The sequence below is a fragment of the Scleropages formosus genome, chromosome 24, assembly GCF_900964775.1.
Source record: "Scleropages formosus chromosome 24, fSclFor1.1, whole genome shotgun sequence".
Lineage (NCBI taxonomy): Eukaryota > Metazoa > Chordata > Actinopteri > Osteoglossiformes > Osteoglossidae > Scleropages > Scleropages formosus.
In genome coordinates, this window is record NC_041829.1 from 8,995,627 (window position 1) to 9,021,216 (window position 25,590).

At 45.4% G+C, this 25,590-nt stretch overlaps 2 protein-coding genes across 2 annotated transcripts in view; one reads left to right on the forward strand and one right to left on the reverse strand.

Annotated features, from left to right (window-relative positions):
* Positions 1–24,386, reverse strand: part of rtf2 (replication termination factor 2) — a 29,829-nt gene extending 5,443 nt beyond the window's left edge. Inside the window, exons 1-5 of the mRNA XM_018756118.1 lie at positions 24,194–24,386; positions 22,246–22,340; positions 22,061–22,154; positions 19,609–19,748; positions 19,114–19,192 (exon numbers count right to left, since the gene is read on the reverse strand). Coding sequence (XP_018611634.1) covers positions 19,114–19,192; positions 19,609–19,748; positions 22,061–22,154; positions 22,246–22,340; positions 24,194–24,262 — 477 coding nt within the window. The 5' untranslated portion in view covers positions 24,263–24,386. The remainder of the gene's footprint in view (positions 1–19,113; positions 19,193–19,608; positions 19,749–22,060; positions 22,155–22,245; positions 22,341–24,193) is intronic.
* Positions 4,873–13,514, forward strand: gcnt7 (glucosaminyl (N-acetyl) transferase family member 7). The gene is made up of 4 exons (XM_018756117.2): positions 4,873–4,992; positions 10,446–11,438; positions 12,041–12,136; positions 12,847–13,514. Exons 2-4 carry the CDS (start codon positions 10,475–10,477, stop codon positions 13,068–13,070), a joined length of 1,284 nt encoding a protein of 427 aa, XP_018611633.1. The 5' UTR covers positions 4,873–4,992; positions 10,446–10,474; the 3' UTR covers positions 13,071–13,514.
* Positions 24,387–25,590: the final 1,204 nt, after the last annotated feature.

The window sequence follows — 25,590 nt, forward strand, 5'->3', positions numbered from 1 at the left end:
CCACGGTAAAACACAGTTTCGGACATTCAATGTTACTTGAGCGCACCAAGTTGTTAAGCTGGTATTGTGGGTATCAGCAGAGTCTTTGGCATGTCAGCCTCATGCCTGGAATGATCATATGTACAGCATGTGTAAAGAACTTGTGTTTTCTTGGAATTGCATGCTGCTCTGGAGAAAAAAACTCTCTAAATCTATGTCTAATATACACAGTCTGGCTACACTCCAGCCACACCCCTTCTCTCATCTACTTCTGCTCGCTTAGTGGTCCCGCGCATGAAAAGTGAAGCACGGAGGTTCCCAGTTCTGGCTTCATTGCGGTGAAATGACTTCCCCTCTCACTCAGAACTGCTGAAACTCTGTATACATTCAAGAAGGGTCTGAAAACTCACCTCTTCTGGACTCACTTCACCCAAGATCTCTCCAGCTCATGTATGATGTAAATGTTCATGCACTGTAACTTTATGATCATCCCTAGATAACCCTTTACACAGTCGCTACTCCTGCATTGTATGTGAATGTTTGTGCACCTTATAAAAAAATGTAGAAAGGTTATTAGGATTCATCTATCCTGCATTTTATGCACCTACTCAAGCGATGAACATTGGTACATCAAGTTGAAAGTAATAAAGTAGGTTTACTTGTCTGCACTACATGTCTGCAGCTATGTCTCATTCTTCTAATGTAAAGCACAAATTGTATTTTCTCCGAGATGTACGTTGCTTTGGAGGAAAGCGTCTGCTAAATGAATAAATGTAAATAAATGAAAATGTACAATACACCATGACTGTAAACATTTCCATACAGTTTACTGATGATACCTTCAGAGCATCAAAAAGCACAGACATCTCAGTTGTGTCTTGTGAAAACTGGAATTAAAGAACTAATAAAAAGCCACTGAATTTACATCAAAAGTATGAAGAGAGTGAAGAAGAACATCAGGATTGATATTTCAAGAGGTTAGTGATGCACCTCAAGGTGGACCTGGTCAGCTGACATGGTCACGCCACTTGTATCTGGGGGAAGCAGGCACCAGGAAGCTAAGGGTTCCGAAGGGATCTCCAGAAGCCAGGACTTCACCAAAGCACATCCCGCGCACAACCTCAACCTCTAATTCAGCACATAGTCTACAAGGCCCTGACTTGGCCCCTTCTTTGCTTTGTTCCGGAAATATATGTGCTCTGCTGCTAAACGGGTCCAGGGGACACCTACGACCCAGGTGAGCACCACTGAGTGATGTTCAGTCAATTCTCAAAGATATACCAAGAATGCGCTATGAAACCTTTGACTGTGAAAAGCCCACCATTAGGAAAGACAACACAGGTCCAAAGGTTCTCCATCTGGTTTCTAATCTATCTTTGGATGTTGTTTGCAATCTGCAAGCTCCTCAGGCACAAAATAGCAACAGAAGAAAAAGAGGCCATAAGTAGGTTCACAGGAGTTTGGCAATTCATGCCAAAAATAACAACTAACATGACACCCTAGAAATTACTGTCATGATGCTTCTAGTCACTGTGCAGTGGATCATGGACAAGAGCAGCACATTTGATGCTAAACTTTTCCTGGATTCCTAAACTGTATTTTACACTGAAATGTATGAACAAGTCGGCAGCAATTTGTAGGGGGACTGAACTCTGAAAGCACTAACATAATCCAACATGACTGCAGGGGGTCTAGCACTGCACTCGAACCTAGCAAAATTACCTACATACAAATTTATCAGGTCCATCCTTCTCCACCAGCCACGCAGTGCAAGCTTTTCCATTTCCAGATGTTACCAGTAAAAACAGGTAAACAATCCCCAACTTGTACGCAAATGTCCTTGTCAGATACAATAACAGATGCATGTATTCATTAACAAACATACACAGATGGTCTGAACGCACATTCAAAAGGCCCAGAATTTTGTTTTCTTTAGCAGCACGGGAGCTTACTGAAGCTTGATTTGTTTTGCAGGAAAGACAAAGAGCAGAGAAAGAGTATATGCTGTGCCCAATTTTATCTGAGTTTACGTTTAGTTGTTAAAACCAACAGTAAAAATCTTCAACCTTTGCATGAATGAAATTTCAAGGCCAACACCAAAAATAATTATGTATGACTTGAGATGGCAAGGGCTTACACACTATTTCTTCCTGTAGGTGTATCAATAAGTAATCTGATCGCAGCTCAGCCATCAAACAGGAAGTGAGAGCAAAGTGCGAAAATCCACCCCAATTGTACACTCTATGGTCCAATGTACATGGAAACCGCTCCTAATTATTGAGTTCACGTGTTTCGGTCACACCCATTGTTAACAGGTGCATAAAATCCAGCACATAGCCATGCAATCTTTATTGACAAATACTTGCAGCAGAATGGGTCGTTCTAAGGAGTTCAGCGACTTTAAACGTGGCACTGTCATAGGATGCTGATTTTGCCACAAGTCGCTATGTGATATTTATGCTGTGTGATCTGTCACAATCGACTTTAAGTGCTATTTTTGTGAAATATAAGCGTCTAGAATCAACAACAGCTCAGCCACAAAGTGGTGTCCACACAAATTCAGAGCGGAGCTGCCGAGCGCTGAAGCATGTAGTGCATAAAAATTGGCTATCCTCTGTTGCATCACTCACTACAAAGTTCCAAACTGCCTTTTGAAGAAACATCTGCATAAGAACTGTGCATTGGGAGCTTCATGAAGTGGGTTTCTATGGCTGAGCAGCTGCACACAAGCCTAAGCTCACTATACGCAATGCCGAGCGTCGGCTGGAGTGCTGTAAAGCATGCCACTATTGGACTCCGAACCAGCAGAAATGTGTTCTCTGGAGGGATGAATGTCACGTGTCACTATGTGGCAGTCTGATGGAAGAATCTGAGTTTGGTGGATGTCAGGAAAATGCTATGTACCGGAATGCAGAGTGCCTACTGTAAAGTTTGGTGGAGGAGGGATGATGGTCTGGGGCTATTTCTCAGGAGCTGGGCTAGGCCCTTTAGTTCCAGTGAAGAGTAGTCAATGCTACAGCATAAGAAAACATTTTAGATAATTGTATGCTTCCAAAGATAGATTAGAAACCAGATGAGGAACTTTTGGACCTGTGTTCTCTGTGCGGAGTTTGCATGTTCTCATTGTGTCTGTGTGGGCTTGCTCTGGGTGCTCTGGTTTCCTCCCACAGTCCAAAGAGATGCTGTTCAGGTTCCCCCATAGTGTGTGAGTGACAGAGAGAGTGTGTTCCACTGATGTATGTATGTATGTATGTATGTATGTATGAGTGACTCACTGTAAGCAGTGTATTTAGCAGTGTAAGTCACCTTGGTGAATAAGGTGTGTGGGCTGATAACACTAGAGTTCACTGGCAGTTGTTTTGGAGAAAAGCGTCCGCTAAATAAATAAATGTAACTGTGAGTGTGTGTGTGTGAGAGAGAGAGACAGAGAGAGAGAGAAAGAGAGAGAGAGTGTTCCATGGTGTGTTTCACTGGTGTACAGATGTGTGACTCATTGTAAGCAGCGTGTCTGTCACCTTGGGTGTGAGAAAGGCTAAATGCTACTACGTTGCGCTCACTGGAAGTTGCTTTGGAGAAAAGCGTTTGGTATACGATAAAGGCAATCGACGTCGGCTAAACAACGATCCTGGCGCAGATGGAATCCTACTCTGTTAAGGACAGAGCTGTGGCGCAGTGGTGAACAACCTGTCACCATTAAAAGCGCAGTTATAAGTGCCAAAAAGGATTTTGTCCATCCAAAGAGTTGCATGTTTGACTGGAGAAATTCCCTTCATTCACCTGGTGCAATGTTATTACAGCAGGACCCCCAGCGGATTTGGCTGTAGTAAAATTCCAAGGTAGAGTGGTGTCGAAGGCCATCACCTTCCAAGCTGCAAGTATCTAGTTCAAGCAAATGGATACAGCACCAATACACCCCAACTCACCGCTCTGTACACTGCACTGTTGTACGGGTGTGATTCTCCATGTGGCACCCAACTCACAGAGTGTGTTTTACCAAAACATGCAGCACTAATGACAGGAAAGGGAGCAGTTCTCAGGGTAGCAGTAAAACACGTCACACTGTACTGATAAAAGAACCTGCACATTTCAAAGGTGCATTCAACTTCTGATAACCCCGCAACGTCATAAGATAAGCTGTGATCAGGCTTGTGCCCTATTTTTTTTTTTTTTTTAAATCGGCCAAAATAAATAGACAGGTACAAGGGCACTTTCATACTGATTTACTCTTCCTGCAGAACACTAGAAATATATTTCTGACGGCTACTGCCTAGATTTATTCACTGCCGAGATTTCTGGCTCTGTAACCTCTTCCAAGGTAGTAAACATATTGAAGGCCGAAAAGCAGAAAAAACATTCTTAAACTGGTGTGGTACTTCCTATGGTACAGCAGAGGACGTCCAAGTGAAACTGCCTGGAAACTTGAAATTTTACAAGAAACATATCAACACCTGTTACAGAAGTCTAGAGAGTGGCAACAGATGTAAAGAGGCACTCAGAGGAAAAACAAAAGCATAGGTTTGCTGGAATGGAAACTATATTAAAAGCAGCACGTGAAGGTTTACTTCTGCAATACCTCAGTCGCACACACAGACCCACACACATAGACCCGTGTACATCAAGCACAGCGGATTTGATAAAGACCAGAACAATGACAGGTCACTCCCGCTTGGCTTAACTACACAAAATACAGAAAGATTCCAAGGCAGAATTAAAAAATTAAATCGTTAACGCTTGCTGATTATACAATGCTGCTCATCTTCCAACTTTTTTTTAAGGGGAGGGCTTTAAATCACCGCCAGAGGTGGGCGGAGTCTCAGCAACCCTGTTACCAAGAGAGAACCGCTGCTCAGCCTCTCAGAGATTCGGAGGAGGGGTATGCGGCGATGGGGGGCGTGCGAAGGAGACAGGGTCGAAGCTCCTCTTGCTGGCACCGATGCAAGGTCGGTTCAGAGCACGGCAGAGACGCGTCTGAGAGCAGCGCGAGCCGACACGGGGCCAAGACGATCGTTGCAGGTACGCTCATTTCTGTACATTCGCATGTTTCCCTGTTTGTGCTGCCAACCCTGGGGAGTCAAAAATTTAATTTAACAACGAACCCCTGCCTCAGGAGGATCCCTAATGCTTTTTGCTGTACATCAAACTGACATGAACATTAAATGATTACTGCTATTATAAAATCATTCAAATATTTCATGTCACCAAAATGTTATTAGGTAAAATTTTAATTTCCAGTTAGTCACTATTTCACATTTTTAGACAGAAGCAATAAAAATGTATCCATTGTGACCGCAAAGAAAAATCCAGTTTTAAGATGGTAATAGTATAAAAACCAAGGATAAAAATAAAATAACCACAAACATGAGTAAAATAAGAGTATGGTGCATGAGAATCACTTTCACCCTCTTGTAGAAACACGCTTAAAATAAGAGCACTAGACTACAAACACAACAAAGGGAACGCTTCCCAAACTGTACACCAACACACTGTGCCATAACTGGTGTCCTCCAAAGGAGCCATAAACAGAATTTCACTGAAACCCCTACACAAGCCTCACAGAAGATAAATCATTTTCAGATACTGGTTTGCCAGTTTATCTTTAAAAATAATTATACCTAACCTTGTGAGCGTTTGCTTTTCGCATGTGGGTATTTATTTGCGAGAGTGCGGCTGCTCTGGTCAGAGTTAGTCACACAGACATCTCAGAATAAACACGTCTCCATCGTAGAGACCACGCATGTGATTCTGTATCTCTGGTTACGGCAAACCTCACGTTCCCGCCAACCCTCATGGGTGCAATTAGAAGGGCCACACCGGACCCCATTAGCGATCAAGACCCATTGCTCTTCAATTTCCCCCACGTATATTTGACAACATGCATTTAGAAGCATGGATATTTGCTGTTTATATTGTAAGAAACACAGGAGGACGAGGATGCATTAGGATCATTCTAGGACAAGTTTTACATAATCCAACAACAATGAGGAAAAAATACCAAAGCACACAGGTCTCGAAATACCGAGGCATTACAGTGGGCAGAGAGATGACAGGTTAATGTGTCAAAGCAAAAAGACACCACCAGATTAAAATCAAAAATGACCTTGCTATTGATTTTATAAAATGTCAAACCTTTTACATCAAGTTAAATTATGTTGTAGAAAGTTTCTTAGTGACTCGAGAGTAAATGCAACTGCACAAAATTGCTTATGAGGAGCACACACACACACACACACATTTTCAGAACCGCTTGTCCCATACGGGGTCACGGGGAACCGGAGCCTACCCGGCAACACAGGGCGTAAGGCTGGAGAGAGGGAGGGGACACACCCAGGACGGGACGCCAGTCCGTCGCAAGGCACCCCAAGCGGGACTTGAACCCCAGACCCACCGGAGAGCAGGACTGCGGTCCAACCCACTGCGCCACCGCGCCCCTCTCTTATGAGGAGCACTCTTCGGCAAATTCATGCAGGTATATAAGCAGCACACATTTCCATGGAAATGACATACTCTGCATGATACAACAGGAAAAACAGGATCAGGTGTACATCCGTGAACCGCCACCTTATCGTGGTGGAGGGGTTTGAGTGCCTGAATGAGTCCAGGAGCTATGTTGTCTGGGGCTACATGCCCCTGGTAGGGTCTCCCATGGCAGACAGGTCCTGGATGACAGACGAGACAAAGCGCGGTTCAAAAACCCCTTATGACGGAAAAATCAAGGCGTCCGTTTACCCCGCCCAGTATGGGGTCACCGGGGCCCCACCCTGGAGCCAGGCCTGGGGGGGGGGGGCTCGCATGCGAGCGCCTGGTGGCCAGGTCTATGCCCACGGGGCCTGGCCGGGCTCAGCCCGAAGCCACAACGTGGAGCCGCTCTTCGGTGGGCTCACCACCTGCCGGAGAAACCGTAAGGGGCTGGTGCATTGTGATTTGGGCGGTGGTCGGGGCCGAGTGCCCGGCCGACCCAAACCTCGGGCGCCAACTCTGGTTTTTGGGACTTGGAATGTCACCTCACTGGCGGGGAAGGAGCCTGAGCTGGTGCGGGAAGTTGAGAGATACCGTCTAGATATAGTCGGGCTCACTTCCACTCACAGCTTGGGTTCTGGAACCACTCTACTCGATCCGAGGGTGGACTCTCCACTATTCTGGCGTTGCCCAAGGTGAGAGGCGGCGGGCTGGTGTGGGCTTATTAATAGCCCCCCAGTTCAGCCGCCATGTGTTGGAGTCTACCCCGGTGAATGAGAGGGTCATCTCCCTACGCCTTCGGGTCAGGGAACGGTCTCTCACTGTCGTTTGTGCTTATGCGCCTAGCGGCAGTGTAGAGTACCCGGCCTTTTTAGAGTCCCTGGGGGGCGTGCTGGAAAGCGCTCCCACTGGGGACTCTGTCGTTCTACTAGGGGACTTTAACGCCCACGTGGGCAGCGACAGTGATACCTGGAGGGGCGTGATTGGGAGGAACGGCCTCCCTGATCTGAACCCGAGCGGTGAGTTGTTATTGGATTTCTGTGCTAGTCGCGGTTTATCCATAACGAACACCATGTTCATGCATAAGGGTGTCCACCAGTGCACTTGGCACCAGGACACCCTAGGTCGGAGGTCGATGATCGACTTTGTAGTCGTTTCTTCTGACCTTCGGCCATATGTCTTGGACACTCGGGTGAAGAGAGGGGCTGAGCTGTCAACTGATCACCACCTGGTGGTGAGTTGGATTTGATGGCGGGGGAAAAAGCTGGACAGACCTGGCAGGCCCAAACGCATAGTGAGAGTCTGTTGGGAACGTTTGGCGGAGGCCCCTGTCAGAGAGGTCTTCAACTCCCACCTCCGACAGAGCTTCAACCAGGTCCCGAGGGAGGTGGGGGACATTGAGTCTGAATGGACTATGTTCCGCTCCTCCATTGTCGGTGCGGCGGTTCGGAGCTGCGGCCATAAGGTCTCCGGTGCCTGTCGCGGCGGCAATCCCCGAACACGGTGGTGGACACCGGAAGTAAGGGATGCCGTCAAGCTGAAGAAGGAGTTCTATCGGGCCTGGCTGGCTCATGGGACTCCTGAAGCAGCTGACAGGTACCGACGGGCCAAACGGAGCGCGGCTCTGGCAGTCGCCGCGGCAAAAACTCGGGCTTGGGAGGAGTTCGGTGAGGCCATGGAGGAAGACTTTTGGTCGGCCTCAAAGAGATTCTGGCAAACCGTCCGGCGACTCAGAGGGGGGAAGCGGTGTTCCACGAACACTGTTTACAGTGGAAGTGGTGCGCTGCTGACCTCAGCTGAGGATGTTCTCGGGCGGTGGAAGGAGTACTTTGAGGATCTCCTCAATCCCTCCGACACGCCTTCCGTAGAGGAAGCTGAGGCTGGGGACTCGGAGGGGGACTCGTCCATTACCCTGGCTGAAGTTGCTGAGGTAGTCAAAAAACTCCTCGGTGGCAAGGCTCCGGGGGTGGATGAGATCCGCCCCGAGTTTCTCAAGTCTCTGGATGTTGTGGGGCTGTCTTGGCTGACACGCCTCTGCAGCATCGCGTGGAGTTCGGGAACGGTGCCTCTGGACTGGCAGACCGGGGTGGTGGTCCCTCTTTTTAAGAAGGGGGACCGGAGATTGTGTTCCAACTACAGGGGGATCACACTCCTTAGCCTCCCTGGGAAAGTCTATGCCAGGGTACTGGAAAGGAGAATCCGACCGATAGTCGAACCTCGGATTCAGGAGGAGCAATGCGGTTTTCGCCCTGGCCGTGGAACACTGGACCAGCTCTATACCCTCACTAGGGTGCTGGAGGGTTCGTGGGAGTTTGCCCAACCAGTCCATATGTGTTTTGTGGACCTGGAGAAGGCATTCGACCGTGTCCCTCGTGGCATCCTGTGGGGGGTACTTCGGGATTATGGGGTTCGGGGCTCGTTGCTACGGGCTGTTCGTTCCCTGTATGACCGGAGCAGGAGCTTGGTTCGCATTGCCGGCAGTAAGTCAGACCTGTTCCCGGTGCATGTTGGACTCCGCCAGGGCTGCCCTTTGTCACCGATTCTGTTCATTATTTTTATGGACAGAATTTCTAGGCGCAGTAAGGGAACGGAGGGTGTCTGTTTTGGTGGCCGCGAGATCTCGTCTCTGCTTTTTGCGGACGATGTGGTCCTGTTGGCTTCATCAAGTCAAGACTTGCAGCGTGCACTGGGGAGGTTTGCAGCCGAGTGCGAAGCGGCGGGGATGAGAATCAGCACCTCCAAATCCGAGGCCATGGTTCTTAGTCGGAAAAAGGTGGATTGCTCCCTCCGGGTTAGGGGGGAGTTGCTCCCTCAAGTGGAGGAGTTTAAGTATCTTGGGGTCTTGTTCACGAGTGAGGGAAAAACGGAGCGGCAGGTCGACAGACGGATCGGTGCGGCGTCCGCAGTAATGCGGTCATTGTACCGGTCTGTTGTGGTGAAGAGGGAGCTGAGTCGTAAGGCGAAGCTCTCAATTTACCGGTCAATCTACGTTCCTACCCTCACCTATGGTCATGAACTCTGGATCATGACCGAAAGAATGAGATCGCGGATACAAGCGGCAGAAATGAGCTTCCTCCGCAGAGTGGCTGGGCGCACCCTTAGGGATAGGGTGAGGAGCTCAGTCACCCGGGAGGAGCTCGGAGTAGAGCCGCTGCTCCTCCGCATCGAGAGGAGCCAGTTGAGGTGGCTCGGGCATCTGTTCCGGATGCCTCCTGGACGCCTCCCTGGGGAGGTGCTCCGGGCTTGTCCCACTGGGAGGAGGCCTCGGGGCAGACCCAGGACACGTTGGAGAGACTATGTCTCCCGGCTGGCCTGGGAACGCCTTGGGGTTCCCCCAGAGGAACTGGAGGAGGTGTGCGGGGAGAGGGAAGTCTGGAGTACTCTGCTCGGACTGCTGCCCCCGCGACCCGGCCCCGGATAAAAGCGGAGGAAGATGGATGGATGGATGGTGTACATGACCGTATAGTATGGTGACTTTAAAGATAACTTCCATCAAGGTGGACTTATAGGTGGCATGCAAATAATATGTAAGGAGAGAATTCAGTTGCATCCTACACCCTTGCAAGAGCACTGGATCCGAGGGAGAACTGAAACTGAAAGCCTATAGGTTCTCAGATGTGAACTTAATGGGATGGAACAAGCTCTTCCTGTCTCTCGGAGCTGCTGAATACCTCCCAGCAGTCAAGAAGGGTCTCAAATCCATCTCTTTCAGACCATCTCTCCTGATGGCTTCATAAATGAGTCCAACACCATCTGCTATGACTATGTATTTGCTATTTGAATGCCACTTCTACAGGAGCTACTGGGGGGGACACGAACCAGCAACAGGGTGGTTCAGACACACAAGTTGTGTTTTGATAAACCAGTGTCTGAAATTCTTTGTCGCTGGTGCATTTTTGTTTACTCTAAATTGCACGTCACTTTGGAAATTAGTATCTGATAAAAACAAATTTACTATCATATCTATTAGTAGAGTTCAGCTGTGAACCAATACTGATTTCTATCCTTAGGCACCATCTGTTGAAGCTGCAGGAATATTATGAGCAACCTCAGCACTAAGGTCTGTTTCTTCATCCTGGGAATGAGTGTGGTGATCTGCGTGACAATGTCCACCATTTATCTGAAGTCCAGCACTTCAGAGGCCCCAGTCACAATGGCCACCATGCAGAACACGACCAAATGCAGGGCTTTCCCCGACTACTGCACCCCGTTCCTACCCCCAGCCACCGAAGGCAAGCAATGGCATCAGAGAGACTGCCTATCTGAGGACTACATCGCTGAAGGGGTGCTCAATTGCTCTCTCATCACCAAGGATTTCCACTTCATCACCGAGCCCCTGAGTCAGGAAGAGAGAGAGTTCCCCCTGGCCTTCATCATGACCATCCACAAAGAGTTGGAGACGTTCATGCGCCTCCTCAGAGCAATCTACGCCCCCCAGAACATCTACTGCATCCATGTGGATGCCAAGTCCCAGGAGTCTTACAAAGCTTCTGTCCGCCACCTGGTGAGCTGCTTCCCCAATGTGTTCCTGTCCAGTGTCAGCGAGGTTGTGACCTACGGGGGCTTCTCGCGACTCAAGGCAGACATTAACTGCATGAAGGACCTGGTCTCATTGCGGGTGCCTTGGAGGAGAGTCATCAATCTGTGCGGTCAGGACTTCCCCGTCAAGAGTAACCTGGAGCTGGTGCGGCAACTGCGGAGTAAGGCGTGGAGGGCCACCAACATGACACCCGGCGTTCGTCAACCCAACTATATGCGCTACCGGACGGAGAAGCAATACCAGGAGGTCATGGGCGGGCATACGGTACCCAAGGGCGAGGGCTTCATCAAGGCACCTCCCCCACATGACCTCAATATCTATTTTGGCACGGCTTACTACGCCCTCACGCCGGCCTTTGTCCGCTTTGTTCTGGAGAATTCTGTGGCCAAGGACCTGCTGGAATGGTCTAGGGACACCTACAGCCCAGATGAGCACTACTGGGTGACTCTCAACCATCTCGTAGGTACGTCAACAATTGATTGCGATGCCTCAATCCCGTTACCTTTCAGAACGGTTACGCATACAGTTCCAGTCAAATTTATTAGCAACCAAGGAATGTCTACAATCATTTGTCCTGAGCGGGGTCACGGCGAGCTGGAGCCTAACTCGGCAATACATGGTGCAGGGCTGAAGGGGGAGGGGACACAACCAGGACGGAATGCCAGTCTGTCACAAGGCACCCCAAGCAGGACTTAAACCCCTGACCTGCCAGAAAGTAGGACCCGACCAAACCTGCTGTGCCACCATGCCCCCCCCTCAATCAAGGAATATGGGTCCTAATTCAAAAGTAAAAAAACAGAAAGTGGAAATATACTCATTTTAGTAGTTTCTGACAAAACCAAAAAAAGACTAATTCAAAAAACATTTCAAAGCTTAGCATTTTTGTGTAGGGTAAAACAGCTTTATGCTAGAAGAGGCGGTCAAAGTTCCGAGGCTGCGAAAATTACTAATGACCCTTTTCCACCAATAATTTTGTTTAAACCATGGAACGGGTTTTGTGCAAATAGAACACCTTGGCACCAGCATTAAAATGTGGTTTGTTTAACTGTTCTCAATATTTTTTAGGTGTACCAGGAAGTAACCTACAGGGGAAATGGGAAGGCGAGATTCGTGCTATAAAATGGATTGACCAACAAGGCTCGGTGCACGATGGATGTAAAGGTACTGTACCCCTCAAAAAGGTGGGGGGGGGGGGGACATGTAGTCCCTGCATACATCTCCCTTTATCCCCTTGGACAAAGGTGTCAAAGATTCATCATTTCAGTCATCTTAAATTGTGAAACAAACCAAACAAAATGGAAAATTATTTGGAAGGAAGACGTACCTCTTCTGACTCAAGATTTTAAAAAAAAAAAAAAAGTAGGTCGGCTAGTCAGGAGCGTCAATGTTTTTACACCCTACTTGGCTCAGAAATCCCCTTAAACTTGGGTTTAACAAAATACAGAATGGGTCACACAACACAATGTGACAAAAATCCCCTGTAATGGGTTGAGTGAGGGAATGACACAAAAACCACTGGAACAAAACACACAAAGGATGTGTGGGGTGTGAGAAATTCATACTGCTCATTTCTTAACATTTTAACGTTCTTATTCTGATTTCCACTCTAAACTGCTTTCTATTTTATTATTGCACCATAAATCCAATTTGTTATTGTAAAGCACTTTGAGAAGCTGCTTTCAAGAAACACAATATAAACTAATTATTATTATTAGTACTACTACATAGTACTACAGTGTTAAAACATAAAACTGTATGTGCCACCTCTGCCAGTGTAAGAGCACCACCTTTCTCTGTTCAGCTGTAGAGACCTTTACTGACACTTCACATGAATCTATGTCTGTGTTTGCTGCTCTCACACACACACTCAGGGCAGTACATCAGGGGCATCTGTGTCTACGGCCTGGGCGACCTCCAGTGGATCATTGATAGGAACCACATGTTTGCCAATAAGTTTGACAGCCATCTCTTCCCGGAGGCTATCAACTGCATGGAGCTGTGGCACCGGCACAAGGTTCTGCAGCAGGCTCAGGTTCCTGTGCGGCCCGAATGGCGCATCGCCACGGAAAAACACACCATCAGTGCCAGACGGTGAGCAGGACCTCACGTTGCTGAGCTTCATCTGGGTGCCTCAGGGAGAGGAGGTGTTTTGGGGCAGTATGTGCAATGCAGCAAAATGACTGACCTATTGAAATCGCACGGAACACTGCATCAGTTGGAAAAAATATATAACTCCATTAACAGAGTACTAGCTTTATACTTCTGTAATTTTCCTAAACAAACATGCCTATCTTGGTTAAACATTCAATAAAAAAGACATACACACTGACTGTTTTGCACAGAAAATATAGGTAGAGAAAGAACAGCGAATGAAAGAAAGAGAATGCTTAGAGGAAAATTATGATTGTAGTACCATGGGCGGATAAAGCCAGTATTGAATTATAGGGCTGGGGGTGGCTAGCCTTAAGAGAGTCACTCAATCAATCTTTTTTCATTTGATAAGTGTCATGACAGTAGGGGAAAAAAAAAAAAAAAAAAAAAAAATCACACATGAAAACAGGCAACAGGTTTCAGAAGAACAATTCAACAGTTGCCAATCTTCAACAAGCAGAAGTGCATCCAAATACCACCCAAGCTAAACCAACATAAATAACCCTTTCCACCCCTCATTCTCCTAGTCCTAGTTATTTCCAGTTAGTTTCATTAACAGACAAAATAAGTTAGAAATTAACCCATTTTAGGCACATTTAAAATAAAGTTTATTCCAGCATGCTCAGAAAAGCTCTAAGGTTTTTTTTTTGGAGTGTTTTTATCCCTCTACAGGATGTGGTTTCTGAGCTGCATACATATCATGCAGCACTTTCCGCTCCCAATGAGCAGACTGGGGTGCCCTGGCAACAGTCAAAGAGCAGTGTGCTCCTAAAACGCTCCACTCTACCTCTCAGGTTTCCTAGGTCATCAAAAAGTCACCTGTTGAACCACTACTGGCTGAAATTAACCGCTGCCAGATGAAAGGGCCGTTATCCAGAGTTATACAAATGCACCTGGAGCATGGGCTCCGACTGCAGCCGGCTGGCTGGACTGCTAAACCAGTCCAAAGGGCAGATGCCCTTGAGTAGCTGACTGCCAGTTTGCCCAGGTAGATCTCTAGGCTGACGATAAGAAACATGCGGCTCAGTGAAATTTCAGAAAGACAAAGATTTTTATCTGATTTACCTGACGCTATTGTGAAAGTTACTTATACTTCTGAATTCCTCATCTCACTTTACAGATCTCTAAATGCTGCAATCCTTTACTATGTTTTTATACTGAATGTAAGGTTTGTGAAACAACTGTTTTTTGTATTTAAACTGAAGGACAATTACCATTTTTGCAGAAACTTACACTAAAAAATGCACTCACTGTATTGCACTGCAGTTTTGTATTGCTTGTCTTGACATTTATTTTAATAAGATCTATATGAACTCTTGAGATGCATTTTGTAGCAGTGTCAATAAAAATATTTGTGTATGGTATCGTATAATAAAAGGCTGATTTATTCTGAGATTCAATTTATGAGGGTGGATTTTAGTTCATTTAAAATGTCTATTTTATATGCTTAAGTAATTTTATATGGCTGAAATGAGGGGAAGTAACTTTTTGCTTGAGGAATTGACTCAAGCATTAAATACAGCACAAATGTAAACTACAGCAGGATGCATGTGCATCTCTATTTTTTTTGTCACAAAAGCAATGCAAGCGTCCACTTTCTGGCTGCCATCAATAAAAAAAAGCAAAAAAATCCAACTTCCTTATGAGACTAAGTTTTGTTTAAAAAATGCCAACAAAGGTTAAAAAAGCTTAAAGGTTTAATTGCCAATGTAATTAAAAGCCTACTATACTACAAATAAATACTGCGCAGACATGATCCTAGAAATAACAAAGGTGTTAACCTGTGGTGTGAGAGCTCGGTGGTAAAATTGCTGGTCACACCACTTGGTTACTTTATTGCTTACCGCAATTTGAAGACAAAATTTCAGCCCCCTTCAACCACATCTGACAGGAGCTTCTGGAATGAACACTCAGGGTAAGATAATACTGGCATGGAAGGCAAAAGGAAAAGGGGGGTACGGGTTGGGGGCACAGCAGGCGAAAGCAGACTCTTACGACTGCGAGGTCCATAAACCGATATGATATGCCGATATGACGAAAAACTAGCAACATAATCATCTGTCACATCCTTCCAGGACTCTGGGGCAACAGGGGGCGTAGTAGTTAGAATGGTTACCTTGTAACCGAGATAATGGGTAAATCAGTGTACAAAAGTTATGCACACAGGCAAAATGATTACCTAAACTGTGGCATCAAACAGCAAAAGGTCTGCATTCCATTGTGGCGCTCCATCACAAGGCAATTACACAAAGCATTCACTCACTCATACACAGTAGATGCAATTTAGAGGTACCAATTCACATGGAAAACAGCTTTGTCGGACTGTGGGAGGAAACCAAAGCACCTGAAGGAAGCCCACAGGAACACGTGGAGAAGAGGCAAAATCCACACACACCAAGTTGGATTCGAAACCATGTTCACAGTCCATGCCGCCGACATAAGAGCAGTGTTGTCATAGCCACACGGGCTGTGAGAGCTGCATCTGTGTTGTGGCCAAATTCTGGGCACCAGCAGGGGGTAAATTCTTGCCCTGATGTAACTGGTGCCACAGGACTTTGGAACTGGCAGATGCAGCTGGGATGTCTGCTTTGCCTCACTTTGCAGCTCCTGCAGACAAGAGGGGTGAACCTGGGAGGGACGACACGGAGACACTCGAAACACACAGGCAATTTGTACCCTGTTGCCATGCCACCAAAGAACGTCTCTAGAAGGAACACACAATAAGATGAATGTGTTGGTGTGAACTTTTCTTTTTTTAAGTACAAGATTCCCTGCCATTCTGTCTTCAATGTTCCTTGAGGACACCAGGTGCTTTGAGAGTGTCACTGAGTGTCGTCCCACACAGGGACGCAGCAACGTCCAGCGCGTGTGTTCTTTTTGTAACCGAGTAAATCTAACAAAAGGTCCTACAGGCACAAGACAGAGCAAATGTTCAACTTAACCGCTAACTCGGGTGGGGAGGGTCCAAGTCACCTGAAAACAAGGTTCAGTACATCAGCTATGCAACAAAAACAATGCATGGTCTAAAACACTCTCTTCGGGCAGAATTTGAACTTATAATATTTGCTGCTCTTGTACTAAATAATATGAAGAACAATAAAACAAGGAATTAAACTCATTAAATAATGCAAATATATGTACTAGAGCAGAGAAGACAAACACTGATTAACTGATGAAACCTAGCGGAAGCTGGGAGCCTTATCTCCATTAGAAAAAAAACACTACGAGAAGATGGAGCTCATTCAGTTTGGAGTATGATGAAAAGATGAGGTGAATTTCCACAGCATGCGGTCATTTGCCACTCCTTCAAACATGCAGAAAGCTGCTGCCTAAGGGCTGAGAACCAGAAGGAGCTTCCGACAGTTGAAGAGCTGCAGTTGTGGGATGCGCGATACACTACAAACCACAAAGTTCCGCTTTCCTGACACCTGGAGTGCCAGAGGAGCACCAAGCGTGAGAGGAACTCCTCTCCTGCCAACTCATGAGACATGTGCGCTGTGAAAATGGCTCAACCTCTACTTTGCTGTTTAAAACCAGCACTTCCACAACATTCCCCCGTGTGGCAGGATCCAGCTACAAACCCACTCAAACTAATTTCGATATACATTACGAACATTTAAATAAATTGCACTAATTAAAACGTACATTTTTATGAATTTTGGAAATGTTTACCTTTCGTTTCATTTACTTTTACCTCTATATATGTGCATTTTCTCAGTTTACTGGCGCTGTCTGTCTTGTTATAGCCCAGTTCTGTTCTGCTGTATGAAAACAGAACGTACAAATAAATTAAATTTAAAGAAAAAGCACACAGAGAGTTAAAAGCACCCGGCGAAGGAATGAGGGTCAGAGGAGCTACATGCGAAAGCAGGACTCGGTGTTCAAAGGCTCTGCTGAGATTGGCCAGGGGGAGACTGTCAGCTCTGTGTATATTTATAGACATAAATTCACAGTAAGGCAGATAAAGAGCCTGCTTCCATAAACTAATAGCAGACTGTGGGTCGCCCTGTTCACACCACAACACTCACACAACTCTGGGCTCTGTGAAGCTGGCACACAGGCCTGTGTCCTAGTGTGTAACAGCCGACCAAAGCACAGGATCGCAGTATTGCGGCATTTGTCTAACCGAAGTTACAAACGGGCTTCTGGTCCCAGTTGTGTTTTTAAGATGAGAGGATGGTGTATGTTGTAGGGCTCCAGAGTGCGCCTAAAAAAAACATATTAATTTGCGAGTGATATTTTTGCTGAGATCGCCACTGGCGACAATATACACTTACACGTTATGACTGCAAAATTTGCGTGTGAAAGTTTCAGAGTTAGAGCTCCAAAATACGGACGGGTAAAGCGAGAATCACCTTTCCGCATCAGAAAAACCATGTCAAAACGAAAAATATCAGACTTTTTCAAACAATCCTCATCTCTGTCAAGCACCAACACTGATGACACACCTGCTAATAAAAAAGTAGGCTCTCGCTGTGTCGGCACACGAGAGAAAGAGAACGACAGAGACACAGAGGATGATCATTCCGTGTCAGTCAATAAACACCTAAGTAAAAGTGCCAAAAGACATTTCAAAACTTCTTGGATTCAAGAGTTCTCATGGCTGAGGTATGTTCATGAGACACAGAAAACGTTTTGTGACTTTTGTTCTAGCGGGCAGAGAAATAGCGGGGAAAACCATTTTCAAAGACGACTGTAAGAAAACATGGCGACAGTCAAAAGCACAACATTTTTTGTGCAGTGTTAGCACGTGCAGCATCTCATGTGCGCGAACTGCATGACAAAAAAGAATGGAAGGAGCTAAAAATAAAATTCAGCACAGCTAGATGATCGCATGTGAAGAGCTGCCTTTCGCTAAATTTACCTCTCACGTATTACTTATGAACTTAAAACAGGCCTGATGCATGCGAGATGTAGGACAATGACGCATGTTCTGAGTTTATAGGATGCTTTGCAGATGATATTAAAGAATAAGCACTGACAGACACTCAGACAGCTAATTACATCTCCATTATCACTGACTGTGGCACAGACGTTTCTGGGAAAGACAATGTTATTGCATACTGCAGGCACATTTCTGCAGGTGTAGCAGTGAACCAGTTTATTGGTTTAGCTGAGCTTGAACACTGCCATGCACATGGAGTATTAGATGAAATAAAATGCTTGTTTGGTGATGCTAAACTAACTGATCATGACTGGTGGCAGGCAAAAAATTACAGCCTTTGGAGCAGTTGGGGCCAGTGTTAACATGGGTGCCTCAGGTGGAGTAGGTGCACTACTAAGAGAAGAAATAGAAGAGCACATTCTTTCCTTTCACTGTATGCCACACAGACTGGAATTAGCTATGTTGGGTGCTCAGAAGTCTCTTCCAATGATTGAAAAAGTCTACATATCATTTTAGCCCCAAAAGCAAGTGTGAGCTGAAAGCCATCGGTATGGAGTTAGGTTGTGCCACACGAACACCTTCTGCAGTGAAGACCCAGCGCTGGTTGCCTCACATTTACCAGTTCATTCTTATGTGGCACTTAAGAAAATAATTTGGCGCCTGTTTTTTTTCCCCCTCATAGGAGCCAATGGCTTCTTAATTGATTTTTTTTTTTTGTCTGGAGCCTTGTGTTGTAATTATTTATAAAACTAACTAGAAAACTAGAAAAAATATCAGCATATGAAGCACACACAGACAAGCTGGGCAATATCTCTATGGGACAAGTAAGACAAAGACTTTAAACCTACTTGTGTCCCATATCTCTGAGAATTGCTGCAAAAGAGCTGAAAAAACATGTCGGCGTATTCCCTGATCAAACTCGTCAACCGAACGACTTGTGAACAAAACTAGTTCACCAGTTTACTCAAACCTTTCACTGGTATCATGTTTGATGTTAACGGACAAAATGCAGAGAGAGAGATGTCAAGGGGTACCCTGGGGTTTTGTAAGAAACAGCAAAGTGTCTCAAATAAAAGGAGAGAGAAATAGCCTTCAGCCCTACCTTGTGGCAGATCTCAGTCTTGACCTCCCGGAGGGCACGTTCAGAGAACACACAGCCGCAGGTTCGCAGGAAGCAGAATCTGAATCACAAATGCAAACAGACACACCAGGGCAATGTTGCAAACCACAAGAAAACAGCAGCTTTGCAAAAATCAATTTTAAACTCAGACTTTTAAATTACAAATTTTACTGCTTTTGTAAATTAAAAAAAAAAAAACTCCCCTGCTTACGCCCTGCGTTGCCGGGTAGGCTCCGGTTCCCCGCGACCCCGTATGGGACAAGCTGTTCTGAAAATGTGTGTGTGTGTGTGCACTCCTCCCCCCAAAAAGAATCTAACCTGGGAATAAGCCTTTACTGACAGTGGCAGTGATAGAGGTGACTTTGAATGTACAAATGTAGAAGAAAAAAAAGGGTTATGAATGGACTACCAGTCAACCTCTACAGTCACTCAAACACTGGGATCCGTTAGATGATGCCGGCGGAGAATAAAACTCACTTATGTTTGCCGTTCATCTCCAGACCGACGACGGGGCAGATGAACTGTGCGCAGTGAAGGTCTTCATAGCGGTCACCCTTGGAGGTGGACCTCTCCCCCTCCCAGGCAGGATTGTCCGTGAGGTTGAGCTCCTTCACATCCTGATTGGAGGCAAACGCACACGGACACACACACAGTCGACGCAAACAATCAGTTTAAAGACCAAACATGGAGAGAGTAATTTTTAACATATTTAAACCCAATGTCTGCAAACACTCATGCACTTGGTGTGAATAAATGTAATAAACATGAACCCATGTTTCACGGTGCAGTTAAACACCATTGTCTTTATGTAGAACATTAACTGTATGTCATCCTTATTCTCATATTTTGACCAAAGAAAAATGACAATGTAATACACTGCCTGGCCAAAAAAAAGTCACCACCTGGATTTAACTAAGCAAATAAGTAAGTGCCTTCCATTGGATAATTAATGCAGTGATTAATATGTTTCAGATGGCAACAAGTTATTTAACCCTAACTGATGCAGTGCGTAGACCTTCTTAAACAACCATGTTGGAAGACATATCTTGTGGTCTTGGCAAAGATGTTACTCTGTTTCAAAAGGGTCAAATTATTGGCCTGCATCAAGCAAAGAAAACAACTAAGGAGATTGCTGAAACTACTAAAATTGAGTTAAGAACTGTCCAACGCATTATTAAAACCTGGAAGGATAGTGGTGAACCATCATCTTCGAGGAAGAAATGTGGTCGGAAAAAAAAATCTTGAATGATCATGATCGGAGATCACAAACATTTGGTGAAATAAAATCGTACAAAAAAAAAAAAAAACAGTAGAAATCATGGCTATGTTTAATAGTGAAAGTAAGAGCATTTCCACACGCACAATGCGAAGAGAACTCAAGGGACTGGGACTAAACAGCTGTGTAGCCTTAAGAAAACCACTTATCAGTGAGGCTAATCGGGGAAAAAAAGGCTTCAACTTGCTAGGGAGCATAAAGATTGGGCTCTGGAGCAATGGAAAAAGGTCATGTGGTCTGATGAGTCCAGATTTACCCTGTTCCAGAGTGATGCGCACATCAGGGTAAGAAGAGAGGCAGAGGAAGTGATGCACCCATCATGCTTAGAGCCTACCATACAAGCCTGTGGGGGCAGTGTTATGATCTGGGGTTGCTTCAGTTGGTTAGGTCTAGGTTCAGCAACGTCATGTGCCCAAAAAATTGAGGTCAGTTGACTACCTGAATATAGAATGACCAGGTTTTTCCATTAATGGATTTTTTCCTTCCCTGATGGCACGGACATATTCCAAGATGACAATACCAGGATTCATCGGGTTCAAATTGTGAAAGAGTGGTTCAGGGAGCATGAGACATCATTTTCACACATGGATTGGCCACCACAGAGTCCAGACCTTAACCCCATTGAGCATTTGGGATGTGCTGGAAAAGACTTTCCGCAGCGGTCCGACTCTCCCATCATCAATACAAGATCTTGGCGAGAAATTAATGCGACTCTGGACGGAAATAAATGTTGTGACATTGCACAAGTGTATCAAAACGATGCCACGGTGAATGGGTGCCGTAATCAAAGCAGAAGGCGGTCCAGCAAAATATTAGTGTGTGTGACTTTTTTTTTTGGCCAGGCAGTGTATATAAACAGATTATACTTCTTAATACATAATCTGTATAAACATCATACAGTCGTGGTGTCCCCCACCCCCCGAGAGGATATTATGAGTTTTAATCTATCCGGAGCCTTCCATGTTTCCCCCAACACTGTAAGACACCTTGCACAAAAGCACAATATAAAGACTACTGTCACCTCAAAGTATGACTTATGAGAACAACAAATGTTCAATATCAGTTCTAGTTTCAGGCATAATTAATTTTTTTTAATTTAAAACAAATTTGAACAACTGGAAAATGTAGAGTTATAGCACTTGAGAACAAGATTTGCATGGCATGTCTGAAACTCCTACGTCGAGACCACAACTTGTTCAGAGAGTACACAAATGTGGCATCAGGTTTAGCTTCTTAACGTTCTGATTGGAATCGGTAGTAGGAAGTGAAGAAACAGTTCTTGAAATTAAGAAGTGCACAACTGAAATAAAATATCAGCAGAAAAGTCGAAACATACCATGAATACGGGACTTTAGAATGCGAGACTATGAAAAAAAGGTGCTTCAGAACATTTTGGACTGCTGCTCCTACTTTGTCAGGCCACTGATATGGGCAGCAAGCGGCGCAGCGATAAAAACTTCAGTATAGTGGTCAACGATACATACTGAAAGTAATATATATTGGAAATATCTATATAAACTGACTAAACTTAAATAGCTTTGAATGGAAATTGCTGTCAACTAAATTAATTTACTAACCGTTTCCTTGACAGACACAGTTCACCCAAACATGATGTTAAAAATAAAACATTTCTTACAAAATTATCCAACCAACCTTAATCCCACGAATATGGGCCACGACTTCGGAGTTGGGTCTCTCTGCAGACTTGTCCAACAAGTATTCAATCACTGCATCTTTATTGTAGAGTCTAGAGGCAGACAGACAAAAGGACATTTAAAATTTAACAGACTGATTATCAAGTTTATTCTTCACTTTTTTTTTAAAAGGATGTTGTTTACCTTCCCAGGTCACAAGCTACAATAGGACGCCGGAGCTTTTCCTGACTGAGCGCGCAGTATTTCCAGCGTGCGAGGAGCTCGGCATTTTTATCAACCTGAAGCAAGAAAAGAAAGAAATGAGGAAAACAAAGTAAAGCATGGTATCTAACACTACTTAAAACAGTGTATTTCAAAGAACAAATAAGTTGTGTTATTGTGCTACTCCATTAGTAGCAAGTTAATGTGATTGCACTATCTCTATCCCTCAGAGCTGCTGAATCTCTCCCAGCATTCAAGGGTTTCAAACCATCTCTTTGAGAGCCACTTGTCTCCTAATCTCCAGACAGCTCCACAAATGAGTACAACAGCATCTGAGCATCAATATTTACACAGTTTGTCTCTGTGTAAAGTTCTTCATCTGTTGTTGATGCACTTCTGCTTACCCTGGGTTGGATGTCATTTTACAGAAAAGTATCTGATAAACGAACAAATGTCAACATAAGTGCAAAAGTAGTAACAAAAATAATGGCCTTTGGCAAATTAAAATACACAGCTATGGCAGCAGATGGTGTAGACATGTCTTATTACCAAATGGTTCTAAGTTCTCAAACCCAGCTTCAGCTTTGACAGCACATATTTACTGTCACAGCAAAAAGTTAAACTATAATTAAAATAATAAAACTATTAGCAATAAGAAAAAGTGACAACAGAGGCCAAGGAGAAGCCAAGGCCAATCTGTAGTAACATGAAGGTTGATGGTTCAAGCCCCACTCCCAGTTTCTGCGGTTGCACCCCTGAGCAAGGAATTCATCCTGCAACAGTAAATTACCCTGTTGTAACAGTGAAGGAGGAGAGGATTGAGAGGAGCCAGCTGAGGTGGTTCAGGCATCTGATAAGGATGCCCCCTGGGCGCCTCCCTTTGGAGGTATACCAGGCACGGCCGACTGGGACGAGGCCCCGAGGTCGACCCAGGACCCGCTGGAGGGATTATATCTCACAGTTGGCCTGGGAACGGCTGGGGATCCCCCAGGCTGAGCTGGAGGAAGTTGCGGGGGACAGGGGTGGCTGGGCCTCATGCTCTCCCCGCTGCCACCGTGACCCTTTCAGGACAAGCGGGACAGAAGATGAGATGAGTAACAGCGAAGCTGCTACAGGTGATCAGAAGTGGCGGTAGGTAGGGGTCATGTAACAGCAGCAATAACAACAAATCGGACAATGCGGTCCACTTCTGCAACCCCAAACACTACGATCTACCTTAAAGAACTTCTGATGTTTGTAGAAATGCAACAGTGACAATAATGTTACTTTCTAGAATGCCCAGGAGGGGTGGGCAACCACTGGCCCGTGGACCCCTAGAGGTTTTTTTCTCCCTCAACTTTCAGCTGGGAGTTTTTGTTCCTTTCCCGGTGGTCAGTAGGCATAGAAGTACTTTATGGTAGCCATTAGTCAACTGTCTTCTTTGTTTGTATCTTTTTCTTGCCTTATGCCTGTGTTAAGCGCTAGAGTCTATAAAAATAAATTGAATTGAATAATGAGGAAAGGCAGTGAATACTCAGTCAGGGGATGTAACCTAAGGTTGTGGGTTCAACCCCTTCCCAAGCTTGTACAGGTCCTTACTGCAGTGAGTAAAATAAGTAGATATTTTAAATAAAATAGTTATTTAAATCCACTAACTAAAGGCCCTGATGAACAAAACAAGGCGTAAGAACAGCGTAGGAATCATTTAACAACAAGTAAGTAGATCGCCGCCGCTATGCGCCCCGGGGCCTGTTCCTGTTCGCCCCAAAACATTTTTTTGCTGCTTTTTAAATGCAGCAGAGCCGAATGTAAACAGAAGAGACGACGGTTCTCCTCAGTAACACGCAGCGTTAGACGGCCTTTGCACAACAACAACATGCTTCACACCCTGAAGCGCTAAAGCTAGCTAGCTGTTGCTAACGCTACACACACGGCTCTGGGGTCCACGCACCTTTTCCACCTTCTTGGGGCCTTTCACCAGCTCGTGTCTTTTAGGAATGGTGCCCCCGTCACATCCCATCGTTCGGCTTTAAATTAAAAATAAGAACAGAAAAGCGGTGGCAACACTGGTGCGAAAGAAGGCTTCAGACACTAATATCCCCTCTGCATTTGTATACAAACCGCAGGGCAGGACGTAGCGCTGTCGCTCGTTAATCTGGCGCCACCTGGCGGCCGGAGGACCGTGTTTAGTGTGGCGAGAGAGAGGTCATCCTGGTACCGTGGGAGGAACCGCGATCGCCCCCTATTGTCGGGAGGACCGCACCGATTGAATCCCAGTTTAAAGTCAACGTCCACCACTAGAGGGCAGCGTTAATCTGTCCTGCGGTACTGTACATGGGGTCAAAACCCGGGTTTCAGTCAACTGAAGTCCCAGGGCACCTGTTTCTCAACCACACACACACACACACACAATTGTCTGAAACCACCTCTCCCAGGCAGGGTTCACCGTGAGCCAGAGCCTAATCCAGCAACACAGGGCACAAGGCTGGAAGGAAAGGGGACATACCCAGGACGGGACACCAGTCCATTGCAAGGCACCCCAAGCGGGGCTCGAACCCTAGACCCACCAAAGAGCAGGCCCTGGCCAAACCCTCTGTGCCACCATATTTCTCAGCTAATGACCTGAATCATTTTACTTTAAGATGAAAAAATATACCACTTAAAGATTATTTTTGTTGTATTTATCAATGCAAAAAAGTCATTGTATTCATAAAGAATGAAAGAAAGCTGGTAGCAGAGCAGTAAGAGTCACTGCCTTTGGATTTAAAGGTTTGACTTCCACCTCTCACTGTAGGGCCTTTGGGCAAGGTACTTACTCTATATTGCTCTGTTAAAGTTACCCAGTTGTATAAATGGACAAATAATTATGAGTACCTTAACACTGTAAGTTGCTTTGGAAAAAAAAGGGACCTATCAACCCAAATCAGTTAAATGAATAAACGTAGAAAAGGCAAACTTCCATCATGGGTATATCATTCCAAGAAGAGTCCATAAAGTAGAGGTTGGTGCAAAGAAGGTGATGATATGATGACGTGAAGCTGCCTCGCTTGTTATGCAAGAAAATCAGCCTATTTATAGGGAATAAAAAGTCATTCTCACAAACTTCCATCATTCCTTAACATCACATGTTCAAATGTGTAAAATATGTTCTAAAAATGTGCTCAGTTTTTTTTTTAAAGCAAATCTACGAAGGCTGCTTGTACTTTTTTCACGACGCAACCCTTTCTTTGAACACTTCGGAGAGCGCATCCTTACTGGACACAGCGGCAGAGGCCTTCCCACTCTCTCTTCGATATCGATAGCTGTAGAAACACTAACAGACAGTTAATTTGTTTTTCTTTTCCTTAT

What these genes read in the sequence shown, in the direction of transcription:
- gcnt7 (XM_018756117.2), top strand. Translation starts at nt 10,475, where the DNA reads ATGAGCAACCTCAGCACTAAGGTCTGTTTCTTCATCCTGGGAATGAGT. An exon ending in GACTCTCAACCATCTCGTAG is followed by an intron (nt 11,439 to 12,040) that starts GTACGTCAACAA and finishes AATATTTTTTAG; the next exon opens with GTGTACCAGGAAGTAACCTA. An exon ending in GGTGCACGATGGATGTAAAG is followed by an intron (nt 12,137 to 12,846) that starts GTACTGTACCCC and finishes ACACACACTCAG; the next exon opens with GGCAGTACATCAGGGGCATC.